Consider the following 19,387-nt stretch of genomic DNA (forward strand, 5'->3'; position numbering starts at 1 on the left):
ACCTAGTACTGCAGTGATCTTTTTTTTGGGTTCGTGCTTTAGGTCGATTGGCACAGTCCTCCGTGATAGTCGAAAGATTTAATAAGGGCTTCTAATAAGGGTTGTTCGAATCGTTCGGAAGAGTCCTTTAAGGAACGTACTCCAGGTAAGTCCTGGGCGATCATATTTAGAAATCACAGGGCATTCCGTTTTAAGGAGAGTAAGTGTCGTACAAACCTGGGTAGGGGTTCAGTACCTAAAATAAGACAACCCATACTTTAGTCCAGCAAAATAGGGACCTGAATGCGGCCTGGGGAAAGTCAGAAGGCGTTCTAAAACCTTGAAAAAGAGTAATGTGAGTTTGTATCCCTTCAGAGGTTGAGCAAACCCCAAACATTTTCGGACTTTCTTCAGTTTTTCGCTTATAACTCCTAAACAACGCAGTCCAGCGAAACCTTGCCCAGAGACAAATTACAGAGCATTCAATTCTGCGTGGATTGACCCAGGTCACTTTGAGGTGCCCCCAGTTTCAGATCTAATGGTCAAATGATATAAAGATCTAAGATATCAAACGTTTTACAGAGAACCTAGAGCTCAAAAGAACCTTGGCCTTTTACTGTTACCTTCATAGTGGATAAAGATAGTCTCGAGATGTTTTAGAAAACCATTGAAAAGTTTAAGAATTTCATTTCAAGTTCAAAGGCTCGAAACCCTCTTCGTGACTCTTGAAATAACTTGAGGGTCGTTGAAATCTCTTGAAACCTCTTGAAGTATCTTAAAAACTGGGGACCCATCATCATTTCCAGATAGGCCAACTAACAGCAGTCCGGCTCTGGCTCTATTCGAATGATCTAAGAGCTTTTTTGTATTTTTGTCCAGAAAAAGGAGATTCAATTCACCACCTTTCAATCTCCGCACGTAATGAAAAATTAGACGCACAACAATTACCTTCGCAATTACTTCGTAATTTTAATAACTTTTCGCCCCTTTGATCTGTCTACCGGAAAAAATGTCGCAATTACACTTTTACTTTGCGCTCGAATTTTTTCCGCTCTCGAAGACTTTGTAATATCGATGGAGTTACCCCCGAACGGAATTTAATTAAAACTACCTTCCGTGAGGATTTCAAAATAAAATGAACTAAAATTTCTGGTCGGTTGTTGGTTTTCCTTAAACTAATTTCAAGTTTGTTGGTTTAGGTTTGTAATTAGTTCGTAAATTTACCTTCACTATCTGCTAGGACTAAATTACCATCCCGTAAGAATGAATTACGCGCCGAATAGATTCATCATCCTTTATCAATTTTGCAGTTTTAAACGTGGAAACCTTCGCGACCCGATGAAAATTTCCGTTGTTGAGACGCGAAAGTTCGAAATAAATAAATTACTTTGAAGTTCGAATCTTATTCGAGTTTAGCTTAATGCCATCATGGCGCAACTTTCTTACCCGGTGGCAATTTCCGCAAAGATGACGTGCTTTGTTGGTACAATAAGCGCATTCCCTTAACCGAATTTTAGTTTAGTTGCTGCCATTTGAATTTGTTGCATTTATAAAGTAAGCACACTGGTAATGATGTGGGTGATCCATATTCTTATATTTGGGATGAAGTATTAATAAGAATCACTATCTTTCTCTTTATTTTCCACTTATCCATTCTAAATCTGTATCATCCAAATTTGGCTCGAGTCTCCTGCAAAGTGCTCCACTACTATTTTGCCATGCACGTGATCTGCACCCAATTTAATGTTAGCGTCTTCATCAAGATTTGAGATTAATAAGTTTGAATCCGTACCCCTATAACGACAGCGAAGAAGGTGCAAACAGGGGGCGCAATAATACACGAGAGCAGCGCAACTCTTGAGACGCACTTCATTTTCGTCCGAACACAAAAGGCGTCACGGGTTTACAATTAAAAAAACGTCCTAAAATTGCCACTTTAAACCTTGTCGCGTATATAATGAGATACGTCGAGCTTTGGCAAGGATTTATGATTATTATGGTAACGAGAAGTGTGACGGGATCTTTCAGAGAAGGGAATTTAATAAAGAAGCCCAGAAATGTGTGGGACACGTCTCGGTAACAGCTTCATTTGTTGTGCCTCTAATTGTTTGCTCTCTTAATAGATTTTTACGATTCCTTTGCATTCATTATTGAAGAAAATGTACACTTTTCGCTTATATCTCGGATATGCGGTTTTGAAAGTCTCTAATTTTGGAAAAAATACTCTTTTTGACCGGATAACTCTTCAAAGATGCACTCAAAAAATAAACACTTAGCGTTTTGTTTTGTTTGTCAGTGCGATGTTTTTGTGTCACATTTTCCCGATTTCGTGAGTGTTGCGTCGTTAAAATGAACAGGAAGTGTTTTGTTTCTTGACATCATCGAGTCTAAAGTGGATGAAAAAGAGATAGTATCCAAATAAAGAGAGGGGTGACGTCAAAACCGGCCAACTAGCTAATGTGACTTCACTTCTCGTCCACACGTAAAAAAATACACTTTGGGCATGGAGGCACTTCTGGGACTTAGAGCCTTTACAGGCAGAGGCTCAGAAAGGCTTCTATACGGGTAAATGACTGGGACGAGTGGAAACATCGAGATAGCCTTGGGCACGGGCGGACCTGGGAGAAAACCCTCACGATCCCGTCCTCGCAAGAAGGGAAGCCGGGCTGTCTTACTAAAATCAAAATGTTATACAGACACTATCCTTTACAGGGAAAAGCTTTCCATAAGATTATCTTAGAGAACATTGTTGGAGACTTATTGAGACTTTAAGGGTCTTGAATACCTTTAAACTCTCGAAAGCGGCCATAAACTCGTAGTTCTTTAAAAGCCAGATGTCTATTGAACGTTATAAAAGCTTCTTGGACCTTTGAAATGCCCCCAATGCCGAAATATCCATTGAAGATTCTGAAAGCCTTTTGAAATCTTTTAGACACTGAGTGTCCGGAACATTAGTCAATATTTTTAAAGGCTTCTTAAAGATTCCTGAACGTTTTTAAAAGCACTAACATCTGTTGAGATTTTAAAACTCCTTTTAAGGCTCTTAAAAGTACACAAAGGTTCACAAAAATTGTAAAAGGTTCGGCTCCTCAAGACAGGAGTGAATCTTAATAAGGGAGACTCATTTAGGTTCTCTTAAACACTACGAAACCGCACGTGGGAGTCTCGAGGACTAAATCTCTGTTAAAAGTTCTTGGAAACTTTTGGAAAGAATTGGGGCTTTCTAAAGGCTCTTAAACACACTATATCTATTATAGATCCTGAACACGTTGACCTTTTTTTTACTCTGAACGAGGACGGAGCGTAACACAGAGATACGTGGACTAGAGCCTTGACACTTAGCTGTGGATGCTGAACTATTGGAACGGTTAGAAGTATCGATACAGCTTTGGGCACGGGCGGAGCGAGGAGGAAACTTTCAGATCCGATCCCTTCCTCACAAGAAGGGACGTGATCCGGACCGTCTTACTAAGATCGAAGGGTTATAAGGACACTCTTCCGGGCAGAGAGCATGTGGCTGAACTCGAATTGCCCGTTCTTCAAACCTGAGGAGTTCGCGTGGTTTACAGACAGGTCCCTAACGGAAAGGGGAACGGAGATGGGTATGAATGGTGATCGACCGGGAGCTGACGTCTGATTCTCCCTTGGTCAGCATAGCACCATGTTTCAGGCAGAGATGTTTGCCAACATGACAGGTTCCGATTGGCTAACGGCACTTAATTTTTTATTTTTTTTTATGTATTTTTTTACTTTTTTTATTTTTTTATATTTTTTTTATTTTTTTTTATTTTGCCTTTGAGCGGGCGGGGTTTCAGCTAAGGCTCAGGCGAACTCTAGAAAGATTAGGTGAGTCTAACATGGTAAGCTTCTAAAACTTCTAAAATCACCGGTGCCCTCACGGCTTACAGGGCACTCGATGGTTGACTATGATCTGCATAACATTGGGTTTGTGGAGAAGCCCACGTGCAGGTTCTGTAACGAGGTAGATAAAACTACCGAGCAGGTGGTCTGCCACTGTGGCGCCATGATCAGAGACACACATCAACTCCTTGGCAACGGTTATCTGAAACCTGGGAGTGTGAAGCCACTTACACAGCTACACAGGCTCCTAACCTTTATTGAGAGGAACGGGCGCCGATCCTGCTTGCGAAGGCACAATGGACCTTAGATATACGTAAATGTGCCTGGTCGGCCTCCCCTTGTGATCCTGCTGGTTAATTAGTATCAAAATCCGTTAGGGAGACCCATGATCCCGTATTTCCATGCGGTGGGACACTTCCCATATGCAGTCTTGCCATCTCTACATGCTAGGCATGGAGAAGATAAACAGATAAACGAAAATCCCAAGAGTAGTACAAATTTGTTAACGGCATCTCAAGATGTGCCGATCATACCGATTTTGGGCTGTTTTTGCACGCTTTTAGTGGATGGGACACACTTCCGCATTTCGAAAAAGTCATAGTTCCAGAAAGCAGCAGCGGTGTATTCACAACTTTTCTGTACCATCACCAAAGTACAAAATGCATTTTGGGGTGGCTATGGGGATCAAGCGAAAGAGATCTCCCTCAATGCCCACAGGTACACCCTTGAAATAAGTGTTCCCTCCGAACATTCCACCAAGTTCAGCAGTGGCTGGAAAGTATCATGCCTCCTCAGATGTATGGGTGGAAGATTGAGAACAACTGCCAGGTCCCAGTGCGCAATGAGTTAAGAGTTATAAACGAAAAACTGAAAAGTGGGTCCTTCAAAGGGACAAAATCGCCAACGGCTTGGCATTTTATGGGCACTCAAACAAAACCAGACAATGATATAAGTGCGTTTAGCCATTCTCCTAACGAAATTAGTACTAGTATAAACACAAATAACCTGAAACGCCCTATTTCATAATTTAAGCTCCCCCCTTTAATTAGACCGGCACTGGATTTCCAGAGCGCATCCGTACCGTTTGTTTCGGCCCATGCCTATGCAGTTCTCAATACGTTATTTGTATACATTCGTAAAAAGCATTTTAGTAATAACATTCCGAATTCAAAGGCCTTTCATGTTTTCAGGGGGGTGGGCGCCACGAGCGCACCTGGAAATGATTTGTAATCATTTTAAGAGCGTTCCGTTCGCATTGTAAGCCGAGTTTCCGCACTGCAATCGGGTCGACGGGGACTCGTCCCCCTTTTCGTGTGAAAATTAACTCCCCCCGAAGGAGGGCCGCATTACGACGACTGGGGGAAAAAAAGAGTATTACGATAAAGTTGAAAGTTAATATCTTCCTTGTAGATTCAACAGGTATTAAGGGGTTTCGCGCGACGATGATAAATTATAGAAAAATTAGCGGAATAACGAAAATTATTTTATTTCATTCGAGCACTCCTGTTCTTGCCAGAATGCTTTTTATCCTCTTTCAGTCATAAATTCTGCGGAAAAAATGCTTTTTTTTAAGGCATTAATCTTTTTTACTTTATTTATCTACAACTCCTCGGGCTCGAGAAGTGGATTACTTTCCGTATTTTTTGAGCCGGACTCGGGAGTGTGTGCCACTTATACGCGATACGATGGCACGAAAATGAAAAATTGTTTATATTATATAAAGGAACGTGCGCGGTTATAAACCTATACTCTCAAAGGAACCGTAATTTACACGATTTCTCGCAATAATAAGCTTTCGTAAAGTGCTTGTTTGTTTCGCACTCGAAACGAGATGCTGTGACAAGGCCTTATCTTCAAGTCTCAAGCTTCGGTGTGCTTTTCAATATTATGAAGTATTGAAGCTTAAGAAGCACACTTCAGTTTTACGTTTGGGGTTTTAGCTGAAGCTCAAGTTGCATCTTGGCTTTATATGAACAAAGAATTTCGTTGTGGGACAAATTAAAGATTAAAAATAGCAATTGAAAAGCAATTTGCAGTTTTCACCGCGGATATGAGGACTGGTGACTAACACATCGCCGAGCCATACGAATTCGTTAGGTCAGAAATCGAACCGAACTAACATCTTGCCACCAGTGCTCGGAATGGAAATTTTCCCGAACCGGAACGCAAGCATCGGCCCATCAGGAGAGGGGGGGGGGGCATAGAAAACATGTAGTACGTACATAAAAACAACGATACAACTTAACAAAACTTAAATGTTTCATTTTTATTCTTTCCCTTGGTGTGGAGACCAGTGGATACTATTGGGTTCCGTGTGCTGGTATGAGCTGGGGCGGCGTATAATTGTCTCCATGTGATTTTTACCGCATTCAGAAAAAATAATCCAACAATATGTAGGGTTCTGTAAAATTTCTTTGTGTACGGGCGGAGAGGATCTGACGCTGCGGACCCTTTACGAAAAGGAACGGCGTACAAATATTTTCGACGAAACGGAACGATATTGTAATATTTTTTACCAACCGGAACGGCGTTCCGGCTCGTTCCGGTCCATTCCGAGCCCTGATTGCCACCCAACACATGGTTCCAGCTACATTCTGCAGACGGGCCGTTTCCTGGTAGTCAATATTGGTGCCCTATCAATTCTAAAACTTCCCTACTTTCAAGAAGGTCCAAGAAGATTTTAGAATCTTCAATAGACATTTGGCTACGATTTCTTTAAAGTCTACGAATGATTTCGAGAGTTTTTAAAGGCATTCAAGATCCGTAAAGTCTCCAAAAGTTTTAATAAGTCTCCAACGATCTCCCCTAAGGTTTAATACTAACCGTCGAGCGTTTGATAACGTTTGTAAGACATGGAAAGCTTTTGAGAGCATTGAAAGATTTTTAAGAACCTTCAAAATCTTATATTATCAAAAACATTCAAGTATCTTTAAAGGCCGCGCTTTAGAGATATTTTTCAAAAGTTCATCAAGAAACACTTTCTCTATAATTTTAAGAGCCTTTGAAGCGCCTTTTGCAGCTTTTATGAGCCTTTAAAGGTATTTATGAACCTATTTGAACTTTTCTACTCCTAGGGCAATTTTTCGTATCAGGAGAACATCTGTTAATAATTCTCGCACCTGCTTGATTTTTTCTTACATTGACACGACGATTTCTAAATAATATAATAATACACGAGAAGGTGGCCATCAAAATTCATTTATGTGTATCAGAAAAACATAACGTATTATGTTTTCTATGCCTTTCTGTAACCCCGCTCTAATTCCTTAATGACGAATGTCGAAACGCATCTACCATAGACATTATGCCCCTTTCTACAGCAAGGAGATATTCGTACCAGGAAAACATATTGAATAATTTTATTTCCTGGCATTATACGTTCTTACGAATTAAAACAATCTAAAAACCAATTTCGATATTTATGCTCCCCTAACACAAATTAAAGAATCAAAGGATGCCTTAGTATAACGGAAACCTTTCACGCATTCTCCTCGTAACCACTTCATGTTTACCTGGTACAAACCAATCTTTTTTTAATAATCGTCAAAGTATCCGAAACTAAAAATATGCAAAAATTATTTACAGACGCTCTCCTATGTATATGTTTGCCTAACATTAACTTTTTATCTGGAGAAAGTCCTCTTAGTGGATCAAGCTGTGCTCAGGTCATTTCCTGCATTTTTCACTTCTATGCGCCTGATACGATTTTATTCATTCAGGAGACATTTATCTTTGTGCTTCTGTTACTACAGATCACGTGTTGTTTAAACATGGAACTCTTTATTGGGCCGTAATATTTTACCAGGTTACTATTTTTCACTACTTCTACGCGCCTAATACAATTTGTTGTTACAAAGCTACTAGGTAACCCGCAAAAAATTTTAATCCCTTTTTTTCTACTAACTATGTGTCCGATACGACTTTTTTTCATAGTAAGACATTCGCCTTTGTACTACTGCTACCAACAGCCATTGCCAGAGCTAATGTTCTCTTTCGCCCGGAGAAAGTGCACTTTCTGGGAGAGGAACATAAGTTTCCGGAAGTTATTTCTTTCTTTCTTCTCTCTTATGCCCCTAACACAATTTCTTCCATCAGCAAAATTTCATCTCTGAACTCCTGTTACTAATAGTCATTTGCATGATACAATTTTGGGTTCTGATGAGACTTTCCCCTATATGCTCCTGTTAGTAACAGCTGTTGAAAAGAACATGATTTGTTTCATCTAGAGAAGGTGTCCCATTTTGGAAAGAAACATAACCCGCGGGAATAATTACCTCTTTCACTTCTATGCACCTTATACAATTTTCAATCACCGGTACGCTTTCACCACTGTGCATCTATTACCAACAGTTACTAGGACAGTATGTTTTGTTAGGAACATAATTTGCGTAAAGGTCTTATTTTGTCACTTTTTTGCGCCTGACACCATTTTTCTATCAGGAAACGTTTGTGCTTCTGTAGCTAACAGCTATTATAATTGTGTGTTTTGTTTCATTTGAATAAAGTGATCTTTATTCGATCTGCGGAACGATTCTATACTTTTTTTTACAATTCTGTGCGCCTGATATAAAATTCTGTCAGCAGTAGGCTTTCGCCTATAGAAACGTTGCTCTTTATTTGAACGGAACTGCGGAATAATATTACGAGTCATTTTATATTTTTTCATTTCTGTACGCCTGATACATTTTTGTCATCAAGAAGCTTTCACCTCTATTTCTTATAAACGTTAAATAAACTGCGGAAAAATTTTACGCGTCATCCATAAGAGGCATTCATGGTTGTGCTCCTGCTACAATACGTTTCGTTTCCGCTGGAGAACGTGAACTTCTTTGGTTGGGAAGACGATTTATTTTATACCACTTCACTTATACGCGCATCAAGCAATTTTTAGTCATCGAAAGGCTTTCACCTCTGTGATCCTGTTACAGATGTTGGGAGAGTATGCTTTCCGTCATCTGAAGAAGGGGCTCTTTAGTGTGTTCTTTTATGTGCTCAGACAATTTTCTGTCGACAGGAGGTTTTCAATTCTGTACTCCTGTTATTAACAGCTTTTACGAGTCATGTATTTTGTGTCCCTGTTACTAACCGCAATTAGGTGAGTATGTTTTGTTTCACTTGGAGAGGAATATAAACCGTGGAAAATGTTAACATCTATTTTCACCTCTACGCGTCTGATATGATTTTTTTCCATCAGGAGACCTTCACTTCTGTGCTCCTGTACTAGAGAGAATGTTTGGCCTGGAGCAGGTGCTCTTTATTAGACCACAATGTAAGCTGCGGAAAGATTTTACGGGGCATTTGATCTTCTCTCACTACTTGTACGCACCTAATATAATGTTTTGCCACCAGGAGGTATTAACCGCTGTGCTCTTGTTACGAATGCGAGTAGGAGAGAATGTTTTGTCTCATAATTAGCGCTTAATTTCTGCAGAAGAAAAAGATAGAAAAAATAGAAACATTGGTTGTTGCGTACAGTTGGCCAAGACAGTTAATGGTTTTTACCCTAACCCATTTTCCCTAACGCAAAATTTTATACCAAGAGGCTCAATTCCGCGTAATAAAAAATCATCTATGAAAAGGTTCGCGACCCGATGAAGTTGAACGGGCAAAAACTTTTGTGTCCTGCTCTGAGGATCGGACTAACAAATTTTGAAATAATTTTTGTTTTATAAGGTGCACAGTTTCATTTAAACGGCGCGGAATTTTGGATTCGATTAAACCAAACTAATCGCAAATGCCCCGGCTATCTTCACACCTGATTTTTATATCCCCTTTGTAGCGAAGCACCTGTTTTCCGCCTAGAAATTACCAATTTTAGTGAGCACCCTGTAGATGAACACTCGGTATCTAGAAGCGTTACGAAGATTGTCGCTCAGAAAATGTTTATTTCCCTTTGGGAGTTAGAAATATAAGGTAGTGGGTTATTTGTAGTCAACCGTCAAGGGAAATATGAAGCCGTATTTAATTCGCCGTTTGTAACCGTTCCCGTCAAAATACTTCGAAAGCTCTTGTCATTTAGAACACGAGGTAAATTAATATTTTAATATTTCAGCTCCATTAAGCAATTATTGGCAGGATTTTGGTTTCCTATGTTAACTAACGAGCAATAAGCAAGGCCATGCACCAATATCAGCGACCTTTGTGCCGACCTGAAAAATTCCAATTAACGATAGGTGTTAAGTGGACTACTTAGACTATTCAATCCGGTCAATTAAGTAAGTGAAATTAACAGTAGCTAAATAAGTGTGTTGGAGTAACCGTCATTTCACATAGTCGTGTGGGATATCAAAAGAAGCGCTTCTAATTAATTTGAATTTTAAGACTAATTACGGAATTAGAGAAGTTGTAATTTTTGGACAGTATTGACCGAATACGCCGGCCGGCCCAGAATTTCCTAAGTTCCCTATCCGTATGAGAAGTTTACGTAAGGTAAACGCTTAATTTATAGAGGATGTTTTGGCCTTTGGTGGTTGTAACTTTTTGCACTTTTATAGCTTTCCCATACATTTATTTTCCATTCATACCCTTTAATTTGTGCTTTTACATTAAGTTTACCGCACCGTTTCTATAGCTTTTGCTTTTTCTTGCACAGTAATTTCTACCGCTCCGTTTCATTGCAGGGTGAGCTTTTTGAAAGTTTCCGTTTTATTAATTATAAAGAGGGAATATTGTTTTTCTTTCCTGCATTTGCTTTCTCGTAGATACCGCTACCAAATCCAATTATTTACTGTTCCCGCTTAGGAAAGTTTCTGTGCGCTTTAATTTTGTGGTCACCGCCGACCTTGACCAAGGGCGTGGCAGTACCCTTGGTGGCGCTCGAGTCTGTCCGTCCGTTCCGTCGAACCTTGTGTAAAATTCTATAAGCCAAAATAAACCCTAACGCAATCTAGCACAAGAAATTAAATTCTGATAGATAATTCTATTTTCTGTTTCTCGAATTATTCTTTCTAACTGATGTTTGAATAATCGCAAGACTTACGGAGTCTTCAATAGAATGCGAAAGGAATTCCAAATTGGCAGCATTCGTCGCGAACTCATTTAAACCCGCATCATCATCAGAATGTAACATTACAGAATGAACAAGAGGAAAATTTTCAATTAGAAGCAGCGGAGCTTTTCCAACTATATAAATGTACTTGTTCCGCACGTAAAACAAATATTGCCGGTACGCCGTCGTATATTTATCAACTAACTTGCAGCAGACAGCGAAGTTAAACCTGAGCACAAAAGAACAACCCCATGCAATTGCAGTTAAGCTTAATTTATACATCTCTCTCCTCACGTAACCCCGCTTAACGCGCGCGTTCGGGGGGATGAAGCAGAAGAAGAGGGGAAAAAACGAAACGAGGGTAATCGAAATTCAATATTTCATGAAGGTGCCCTTATGTTTATTTGGGACACGTTCCCCGTTTATATTAAATATTTACTTACATATAACAATGAGACGGGCGTTCGCCCTGATGGCTTTATGAAAGCGAGAAGGTCCCACTTGGCACTGATACTCGGCGTCGTCATCGAGGGACGCGTTGTTAACCCTTAGGTTGTAGACGCCGTGACGTCGGTCGCCGATAACGGAATACCTTGGGAATCCCGCTATAACCGATGAGAAGCCTGCAAAACGAAAACGGGAGTAAATTAAAATCGGTCCAGTGGATCTCCACAGATAGTTTTCTACGCTAGATTACCCATCTGTTGATTGCATTTAGGCGTAGTGCTTACCCTAACTCGGGCGTGTAATTAGAATTTCATTGTGTACAATCTACAAGTGTAATATCCACATATCCATAATGTTAGAATAATCGCATACTAACAGGCGTCCGTAACCGACGCGTCCACCAGGAAATGGCCGAAGAAGTAAATAGGTACCCTTCGTTATAGAATTCCACCTGCTGGCAGGTTGGCCGTGTTGCAGCTGGTATTAAATAACACCTTGAATTTTAAACATTCGTTGTAAGAACGGAATTTAAAACGCCTCATTTGAATATTTTAATGCGTCACGCTCGATATTGGCTGTTCATCGGTGAAATGGGTTGCTCGCCGATAAGGGGCGAGTATAATATTTATTCAGATAACAAAGTGAAATTTGTAACTGTTTGTTTTAGATGTGCGTATTTATGGATGCCATTCGGCCGGAATGGCTGCACATACATTATTACTACGTACACATGTGATATCTGCGACATGACCACCCCTGCCTAGCTTTTAAAGGGTCCTTTGACAGCACTTTAACTGCAACTGCTGATCTTCCAGTTTCCTTTGCTGCATCAGATTCCACATCCCAGCAACAATTTAGAAGTAAAATAATCCGACACTTCTTGTTACTTACTTGCGCCCTAGCACTTTTAAGATTTGCCAATTTACCAGCTTGTGTCAAAGTATCTACCTAAAACGTGAATTTTTAGGACTATTGTTGCTGACGCCACAACCACAGCAAGTTGGGGATCCCGTTACGTACAATTTTGGTCCCCCTAGAAAACATTTTTAGGATCTTCTTAGAAACATTTTTTCAAATGAGGTTTTGGATTCCTACACAGTACACAGGTTTTCCAAAGGGACTTGGAAAAAGTATCTTCCAGTATTTTTCATTAAATGGTTTCTTTTTAGAATATTTCGAACAAAATTTCTTAAGAACCGAGAATTAGCAAAAGATTTCTTGAAGATTGCTAAACACATTTTCAAGAAAGACTTTGCTAAAATTTTTGCTAAAATTCTCTAATATTTTTTAAATGAATGATTTTTGAATCTTAAAAACTAAGAACCATCAAATAATTTCCTGAAGATTCCTAAACATGTTCCTAAGAAAAGCTTTGAAAGAGGTTTCTACTAAAAATCTCGAAGATTTTTCATTACATGATTTTAACAAGTTTCAAGAAACACATGTGGGGGTAAGAAAGACTTGAAAAAGGGTTCTACTAAAATTCTGGAGGATTTTCCATTAATTGATTTTTAAGAAAGACTTAGAAGGGGTTTTCATAAATATTCTGCAGGATTAAATGGTTTTTTTGAAATATTTTAACCAAATTCCTTAAGAAGAATCATCAAAAGATTTCTTGAAGATTCCCAAACAGGTTTTCCAAAAATACTTGAAGATTCTTAAAAATTTGTATTACATGATTTTGCCCATGAAACAGTTCCAGAAAAGTACTAAAAATAATCAAAAGATCTCTTGAAGATCCCTGAACAAGTTTTCAAGGTGGATTTGAAAAGAGGTTCCTGTTAAAATGCTCGAGGGTTTTTCATTAAATTAAGTTCTTGAAGATTCCTAAACAGGTTTTCAAGAGAGATTTGAAAAAAGAATTCTACCTTAAGAACTACGTATCACAGACATTCTCGGGGATTTTTCATTAAATGATTTTGTAACAGGTTTTCAAGAAAGTCTTTAAAGATGGTTTTTCCAAAAATTCTCTAGTATTTTTTAATTAAACGATTTTTTGGAATATTCGACGGAAATTCCTTAACAACTAAGAACCATCCTGAACTTTCCTAGAAATTCCTAAACCGGTTTTCCAAAAATAAAGGGTTTCTACAAAAATTATTAAGTTGATTTTTTTATTTGCAATATGCCGAAGAAGAGTCCTCAAGACCTAAAAGTCTTCAACAGATTTCTCGAAGATTCCTGAACTGGTTTTCACGAAAGAGTTTTCCATTGAAATTCTGGCAGATTTTTGATCAGGATTTCAAGAAAAACTTGAAAAGAGGCTTCTACTAACAATCTCGCCGATTTTAATTAAATAATTTTTTGACAGATTTTCAAGAAACGCGTGGAAATTGGTTTTTACTATCATCCTCGAGGATTTTTCATTAAATGATTTCTTTTTGGAATATTTCGAACAAAATTCTTTGACTGGTTTTCAAAAAAGGCTTAAAAAGAGGTTTCTACTAAAATTCTCGAAGATCTTTCATTAAGTGGTTTTTTAACGCTTTCAAAAACGACCGTTGAAACAATTTTTTACTTTAATTAAATTAAATTCTAGTAAGATTCTCAAGGATTGCCCCTTATCCGATTTTACCAGGTTTTCAAGAAAGATTTTTTGGAGAGTTTTTTACAAAAATTCTCTAGGATTTTTCATTAAATGGTTTTTATCTCGGTTTTTATTTCGAATATTTCGAACAAATTTCCTAAAGAGCTACGAATCATCAACAGATATCTTAAAAATTCTTAAACAGGTTTTTAAGAAACGTAAACACTAACACCCATTCACAAATTTACTAAAGATTCCTAAACAGGTTTTCAAGAAATCCTACAATAATTGCAGGATTTTTCTTAAAATGATATCTTTGAATATTGAAAAATTCTTTATGCGCTGCATATCGACATACTTCTTGCAGATACCTAAACAGGTTTTCCAAAATTACTTAGAAGGAGGCTTCTCCAAATTTCTTAACGATTTTTCATTACGTGATTTTTCTATGCAATATGAAAAGTTCTTAAAAATGATCCACGGATTTCTTGAAGATTCCTAAAGTGGTTTTTAAGAAAGACTTGCGAAAAGGTTTTTACAAACATTCTCGAGGATTTGTAAATTAAATGTGTCTTTCTGGAAATTCAAATAAAATTCCTTAAGAATTAACAACCATTCACACATTTCCTCAAAATTCCTAAGCAGACCAAGAAAGACTTGGAAAAAGGTTTTTACTACAATTCTCGAGGATTTTTCAAGTGATTTTTTAAATAAAAAAAAGCTTCCCAAGTATTTTTGATTAACTGATTTGCAAGACCTTGGGAAAAAGGTTTAAAAAAATTCTCTAAGATTTTAATTAAATGATATCTTTCGACGAATAAAATTCCCTGTAAACTAAGAACCATCAGGTGAGTTCCTGAAGATTCCCAAGCAGGTTTTCAAGAAAGACCTGAAAAAAGGTATCTACTGAATATTCTCGAAGATTCGTCATTAAATGACCATTTAACAGGTTTTCAAAGAAGACTTTTGCAAAAATTCTTGACGCTTTTTCATTAAATGATCTCGATTTGGAATATTTCGAAGTAAATACCTACCTTAAAAACTAAGAATCATGAACAAATTTCTTGAAACTTCCTAAACAAGTTTTCAAGAAGAGTGAGGTTCCTACCAAAATTTCAGGAGGGTAAATGATATTTCAACAAAATGTCAAGCATCAATTGGAAAGAGATTTTTACAAACATTCGCGAGGACTTTTTTGTTGATTGAATTTTTTTAAATATTCGAAGAAAATTCCTTAAAAACTAAGAACCATCCACAAATTTCCGGAAGATTCGCAAACAAACTCCAAAAATTCAAAAAGACTTGGAAAGATTCTTAAAGATTTTTTGTGAAATGAATTTTCCCCCTGAAAGATATCCAAGAAAAGTCCTCATGGCCTAAAAATAATTATACGATTTCTTGAAGATTTCTAAACAGGTTATCAAGAAAGACGTTAAAAAGAACTTTTTACAAAAATTCTTTAGGTTTTTGTTATTAAATTAAAATCTATTCACATGCTCAAGAATTTTTGACAAATACTATTATATCAAGGATTCTGTAAAGAATATTCGAAGAAAATTCGTTAAAAACTAAGATCTGTCCACAAATTTCGAAAAATTTCGAGAAAACCTTGGAAAGGGGTTTCTACAAAATTCCAAGTTTTTTCAGATGTCTTGAAGAGGTTTAAACAGGTTTTTTTACTTGCTTCCACAAAAGATTCTTACTAAATGATTTTTTCTGTGCAATATTCTGAAGAAACATCCTTGAGAACTAAAAATTATCAACCGATTTCTTGAAGATTCCTAAACTCGTTTTCAAGAAAGATTAAAAAAAGGTTTCTATTACAATTCTCAAGGATTTTTCATTAAAAGATTTTACCTGGATGATTTACCAAATATTGTCGAGGATTGTTTATTGAAATGCTTTTTTTTTAATATTAGAAGAAAATTCCTTAAAAACTAAGAACCATCCACAGATTTGCTCAAAACTCCTAAAGAGACTCACGAAAAACTTGGAAAAATGTTTCTACTAAAATTTTCGAGGAGGTGATTTTTAACAGGTTTTCACAAACGACCGTTGAAAGAAGTTTTTACAAAAATTATCTAGCATTTTTTAATTAAATTAAATTTTATTGAGATTCAAGGATTTTTCTCTAGGTGATTTTTTAGCAGGTTTTCAAGAAAACCTTGGAAAAAAGCGAGGAAAAAAGTTTCTAATTCCAGGTTTTTTATAAAATATTTTAAGAATTGCATATGACAGATTTCTTGAAGAGGTCTACACAGATTTTCCAAAAATACTTGAAAAGATGCTTCTACAAAAGGTTTTTCACTAGATGAATTTTTCTGAAGAAAAGTCCTTGAGAACTAAAAATTATCAACCGATTTCTCGAAGATTCCTAAATTGGTTTTCGAGAATTACTTGGAGTTTCATTAAGCGATTTTTCCCAGGTTTTCAAGAAAGACCTTGGAAAGATGTTTTTACAAAAATTCTCGGGAATTTTTTAATTGAATTGAATTTTATTAAAATTTACAAGGAATTTCCATTAAGTGATTTTTAACAGGTTTTCAAGGAAGATCTTGGAAAGAGGTTTCTACTAAATATTTTCTTTTCAAATGATTTTTTAACAAGTTTTCAACAAAGACTTGAAATAGAGGTTTTTACAAACATTCTCGGGAATTTTTCATTAATTGATTTCTATTTAGAATATTTGGAAGAAAATTCCATAAGAACTAAGAATCATGAACAGATTTCTTGAAAATGACTTAATAAGTTTTCAAGAAAGGCTTAGAAAGAGGTTCCTACTAAAGTAGGTTTCCAAGAAACACAAGTTTTTAAAAATGGTTTTTGGAATATTTGCAATAAAGTTACAAGAACAGAATCGCCAACAGATTTCTTAAAAATTCCTAAACAGATTTTCAAGAAGGACCTTGTGATAGAGGTCTTTACAACTATTATTGTCAAGATTCTGTAATTTAATGAATTTTTTGGAATATTCGCAGACAATTCCAAAACTAGTAAGACCCATCCACAAATTCAAAAAATAATAACCTCCAACGCCACTCCTAATGAATGGAATTTTTAATCCAACTTTTCCAAAATATTTAAGTGTCCAAAACTAGGCAAGCCCTAGACCTTCAAATCAATTTCTAAAATTGTTGAGATTTTTGAGAATTTTAATATTTCTTCAAGATTTTTGAGAATATTAAAAAAATTTAGAAAATATCACCATAAAGATTTCAAAGGCTTCCCAGACGACTTTTACTTCCAATATTACTAGAATTCTTCATGAACTACATCTTCGGAATTTTCCTAGCAACCTTATAAGAAAACCTTTGAAATCTACTACTCCCTGCTTCTGCGAGATATGAATTTGTACTTGTTGCTGAATTGCATCCTCAGCAACACTTTGCTAGTAAACCACAATATAAAAAAAGGTGCATACAAATATATCTTGAGATCCAGGCGAGGTTGTCTTTCAACTCGAGAAATAGTCGCATTCGGTATTGATTTCCCCACAAAACGCAAACAAAACAATACGGACGCGTCCAATTAGGCGTTGAGTGACATTTCGCAAATTTAAATTCCGGACCCGGTATCGAGAAACACAATAATTTACATACCCAAAGCGAATCCATCTTTGGTCCACTGAACTTGTCCACCTAAGTTTCCAACTTCGCATTCCAGCATCGCCTCACCGCCCTCCTGCACCTTCACGTCCCTCGGCTGGACGCGGAAGTACTGCTGTTGGGCGAAACTTCCGTTCGCTAGCAGGGCGAGTACGAGCAGGCAATCTGTAACAATAATCCGCATATTATTAAGGGGGTAATTTGCAGCTTTGCAATACGTTCCGTTTAAATGCAGTCGAAACGGTCCATTACGATTAAATGAGCCCAGAGGCAGGTCCGTTAATATTGCACCAGTTTCCCACCGTTGTGCTTGTTTTACGTCCGAGATTTATAAGGTCAGGTACACAGGGGATTAATAGTAAATAACAACGTGCACCGCCATTTATACTTATGCTAAGATAGCCACTTGACGCTGGCAAGCTGAGTTATTGCGGTATTTGCTTTTAATGGTCGTTTTTATGCGCGCCCCAGCTTTAAAAATTCAAACCGAGAGCTCCACTTTCACCGGCTCGAAGGACCAAAGCTTTGGTCACTCAATTTCAAAACCAAGCGATTGATAATCAACGGACTAAAGCCGAAAAAATTAAGGAACCGTATTTAATTAAACAGGTATGTTTTTTTCCGCGAAACTAACGTAATTTTTAAGGCAAATAAAAAAGATTGCCAAACAAATTTATGCAAATAGATGAAGTGTTTAACAAACGAGTCCCGGAGATAATTATCAAAGCGTTTTGAATTTGAATTGGAGAGATCTAAATATTTATGAACTACTGGCGTTGCATAAACTTCGGGTTTGTTTGTACAAAAAGTTCGTGACCTCCTTAACGAGACGCTCTTAAGGTGATAAAATCTTGTTTGTCAGTCCTGATTGTGGGGTGCGCTTAAGACGGATTACGTAATTTTCTATAGCCGTATAATGTAGGGACGTGGTTGCGCGTATGAATACTCACCCCCACCCCCCACCCCGCAATAGTTGTTCCTATCACTAGGTAGAATCGTCAATTATTCCTCTCTTAAATTCTAGCACGTTAGTAGTGAATAAGTATGGGCACTATCCAGTTGGACATCCTAAAATTCGAGTGGGAAAGGTTACCTGTATAAGTATATGGTGGGGGTTGATAAGCGGCATAGATACCAACCCGTTTTAAGTTTGCCTACACTGTATCTTCCCGTCTTGGATCAGTATATGAAACCTAACTAAGGAATTTGTGGATAAGTGCTAATAAGGTCTAAAGGAATGGAGGAAAATTTTGCTTTCAAGAGGCTCCAAATTCACACTTTAACAATCCAGAGTCCGGAGTCCGGAGAGTTCCCAGCCTTTAGGGTTAAAATCTTCGCTTCCCAGGCGAGTTTCTGACCCCAGTTTCAAGACGGCGGAGGAGAGCGATCAAGATTTGAAGAAGAAGAGACGCAAAGAAGGCTCGAAGGACGAGCGAAAAAGCTATTCAGGGGACGTGAAGAAAGCTTTGTAGGAGACGAGAGGAACTTGTGATGGACAAATGATCCGGAGGTTTCAAACGAGGCGTAGAGAAGGTTAGAAAGAGGTGCCGTGGATGTGATGGCGAAATCGAACAGGCTCAGAGGGGCTGTAGAGAATGTGCATAGCAGTTGATAGGATTTGAAAAAGACCTCGAAAAGAGAAGTCGAAAACGCAAAACGGAAGATTCAAGGAGGCATGAAGAATAAAGCTATGAAGGTGCGTAGAAGATTATTAAGAGAACGTCTAAATGCTTGGGAGTATGCGTCGTCGCGTCAAAAACACTCAAAAAGGGCGTCGAGAGATCGAAGGGGATAGAAGGATAAGTGCAGTGACTCAAAAGACGCATGGAGGTTGAGGTAAGAGTGTACAGGGGCCAAAAAGAGATGACAAAACTAGAACAACGCGCCAAGATAGCTGGACGGGGAGACGAAGGCTTGAACAAGATGCAAAGGGACGAAGTAGGCATATAAAAAGACTTGAAAGAGGAGCAAAGGAGTCGA

The 19,387-nt window shown here is 37.7% G+C and overlaps 1 protein-coding gene across 2 annotated transcripts in view; it reads right to left on the minus strand.

Moving 5' to 3' along the window:
- LOC116180415 (nephrin) overlaps positions 1–17,579 on the minus strand; it is a 31,076-nt gene extending 13,497 nt beyond the window's left edge. For both annotated transcript variants that reach the window (XM_031500387.1, XM_031500385.1), the window contains exons 1-2: positions 17,402–17,579; positions 11,272–11,451 (exon numbers count right to left, since the gene is read on the minus strand). In XM_031500387.1, coding sequence (XP_031356247.1) covers positions 11,272–11,451; positions 17,402–17,468 — 247 coding nt within the window. In that variant the 5' untranslated portion in view covers positions 17,469–17,579. The remainder of the gene's footprint in view (positions 1–11,271; positions 11,452–17,401) is intronic.
- Positions 17,580–19,387: the final 1,808 nt, after the last annotated feature.

The sequence above is a fragment of the Photinus pyralis genome, unplaced genomic scaffold (genome assembly GCF_008802855.1).
Source record: "Photinus pyralis isolate 1611_PpyrPB1 unplaced genomic scaffold, Ppyr1.3 Ppyr1.4_LG9, whole genome shotgun sequence".
NCBI lineage: Eukaryota > Metazoa > Arthropoda > Insecta > Coleoptera > Lampyridae > Photinus > Photinus pyralis.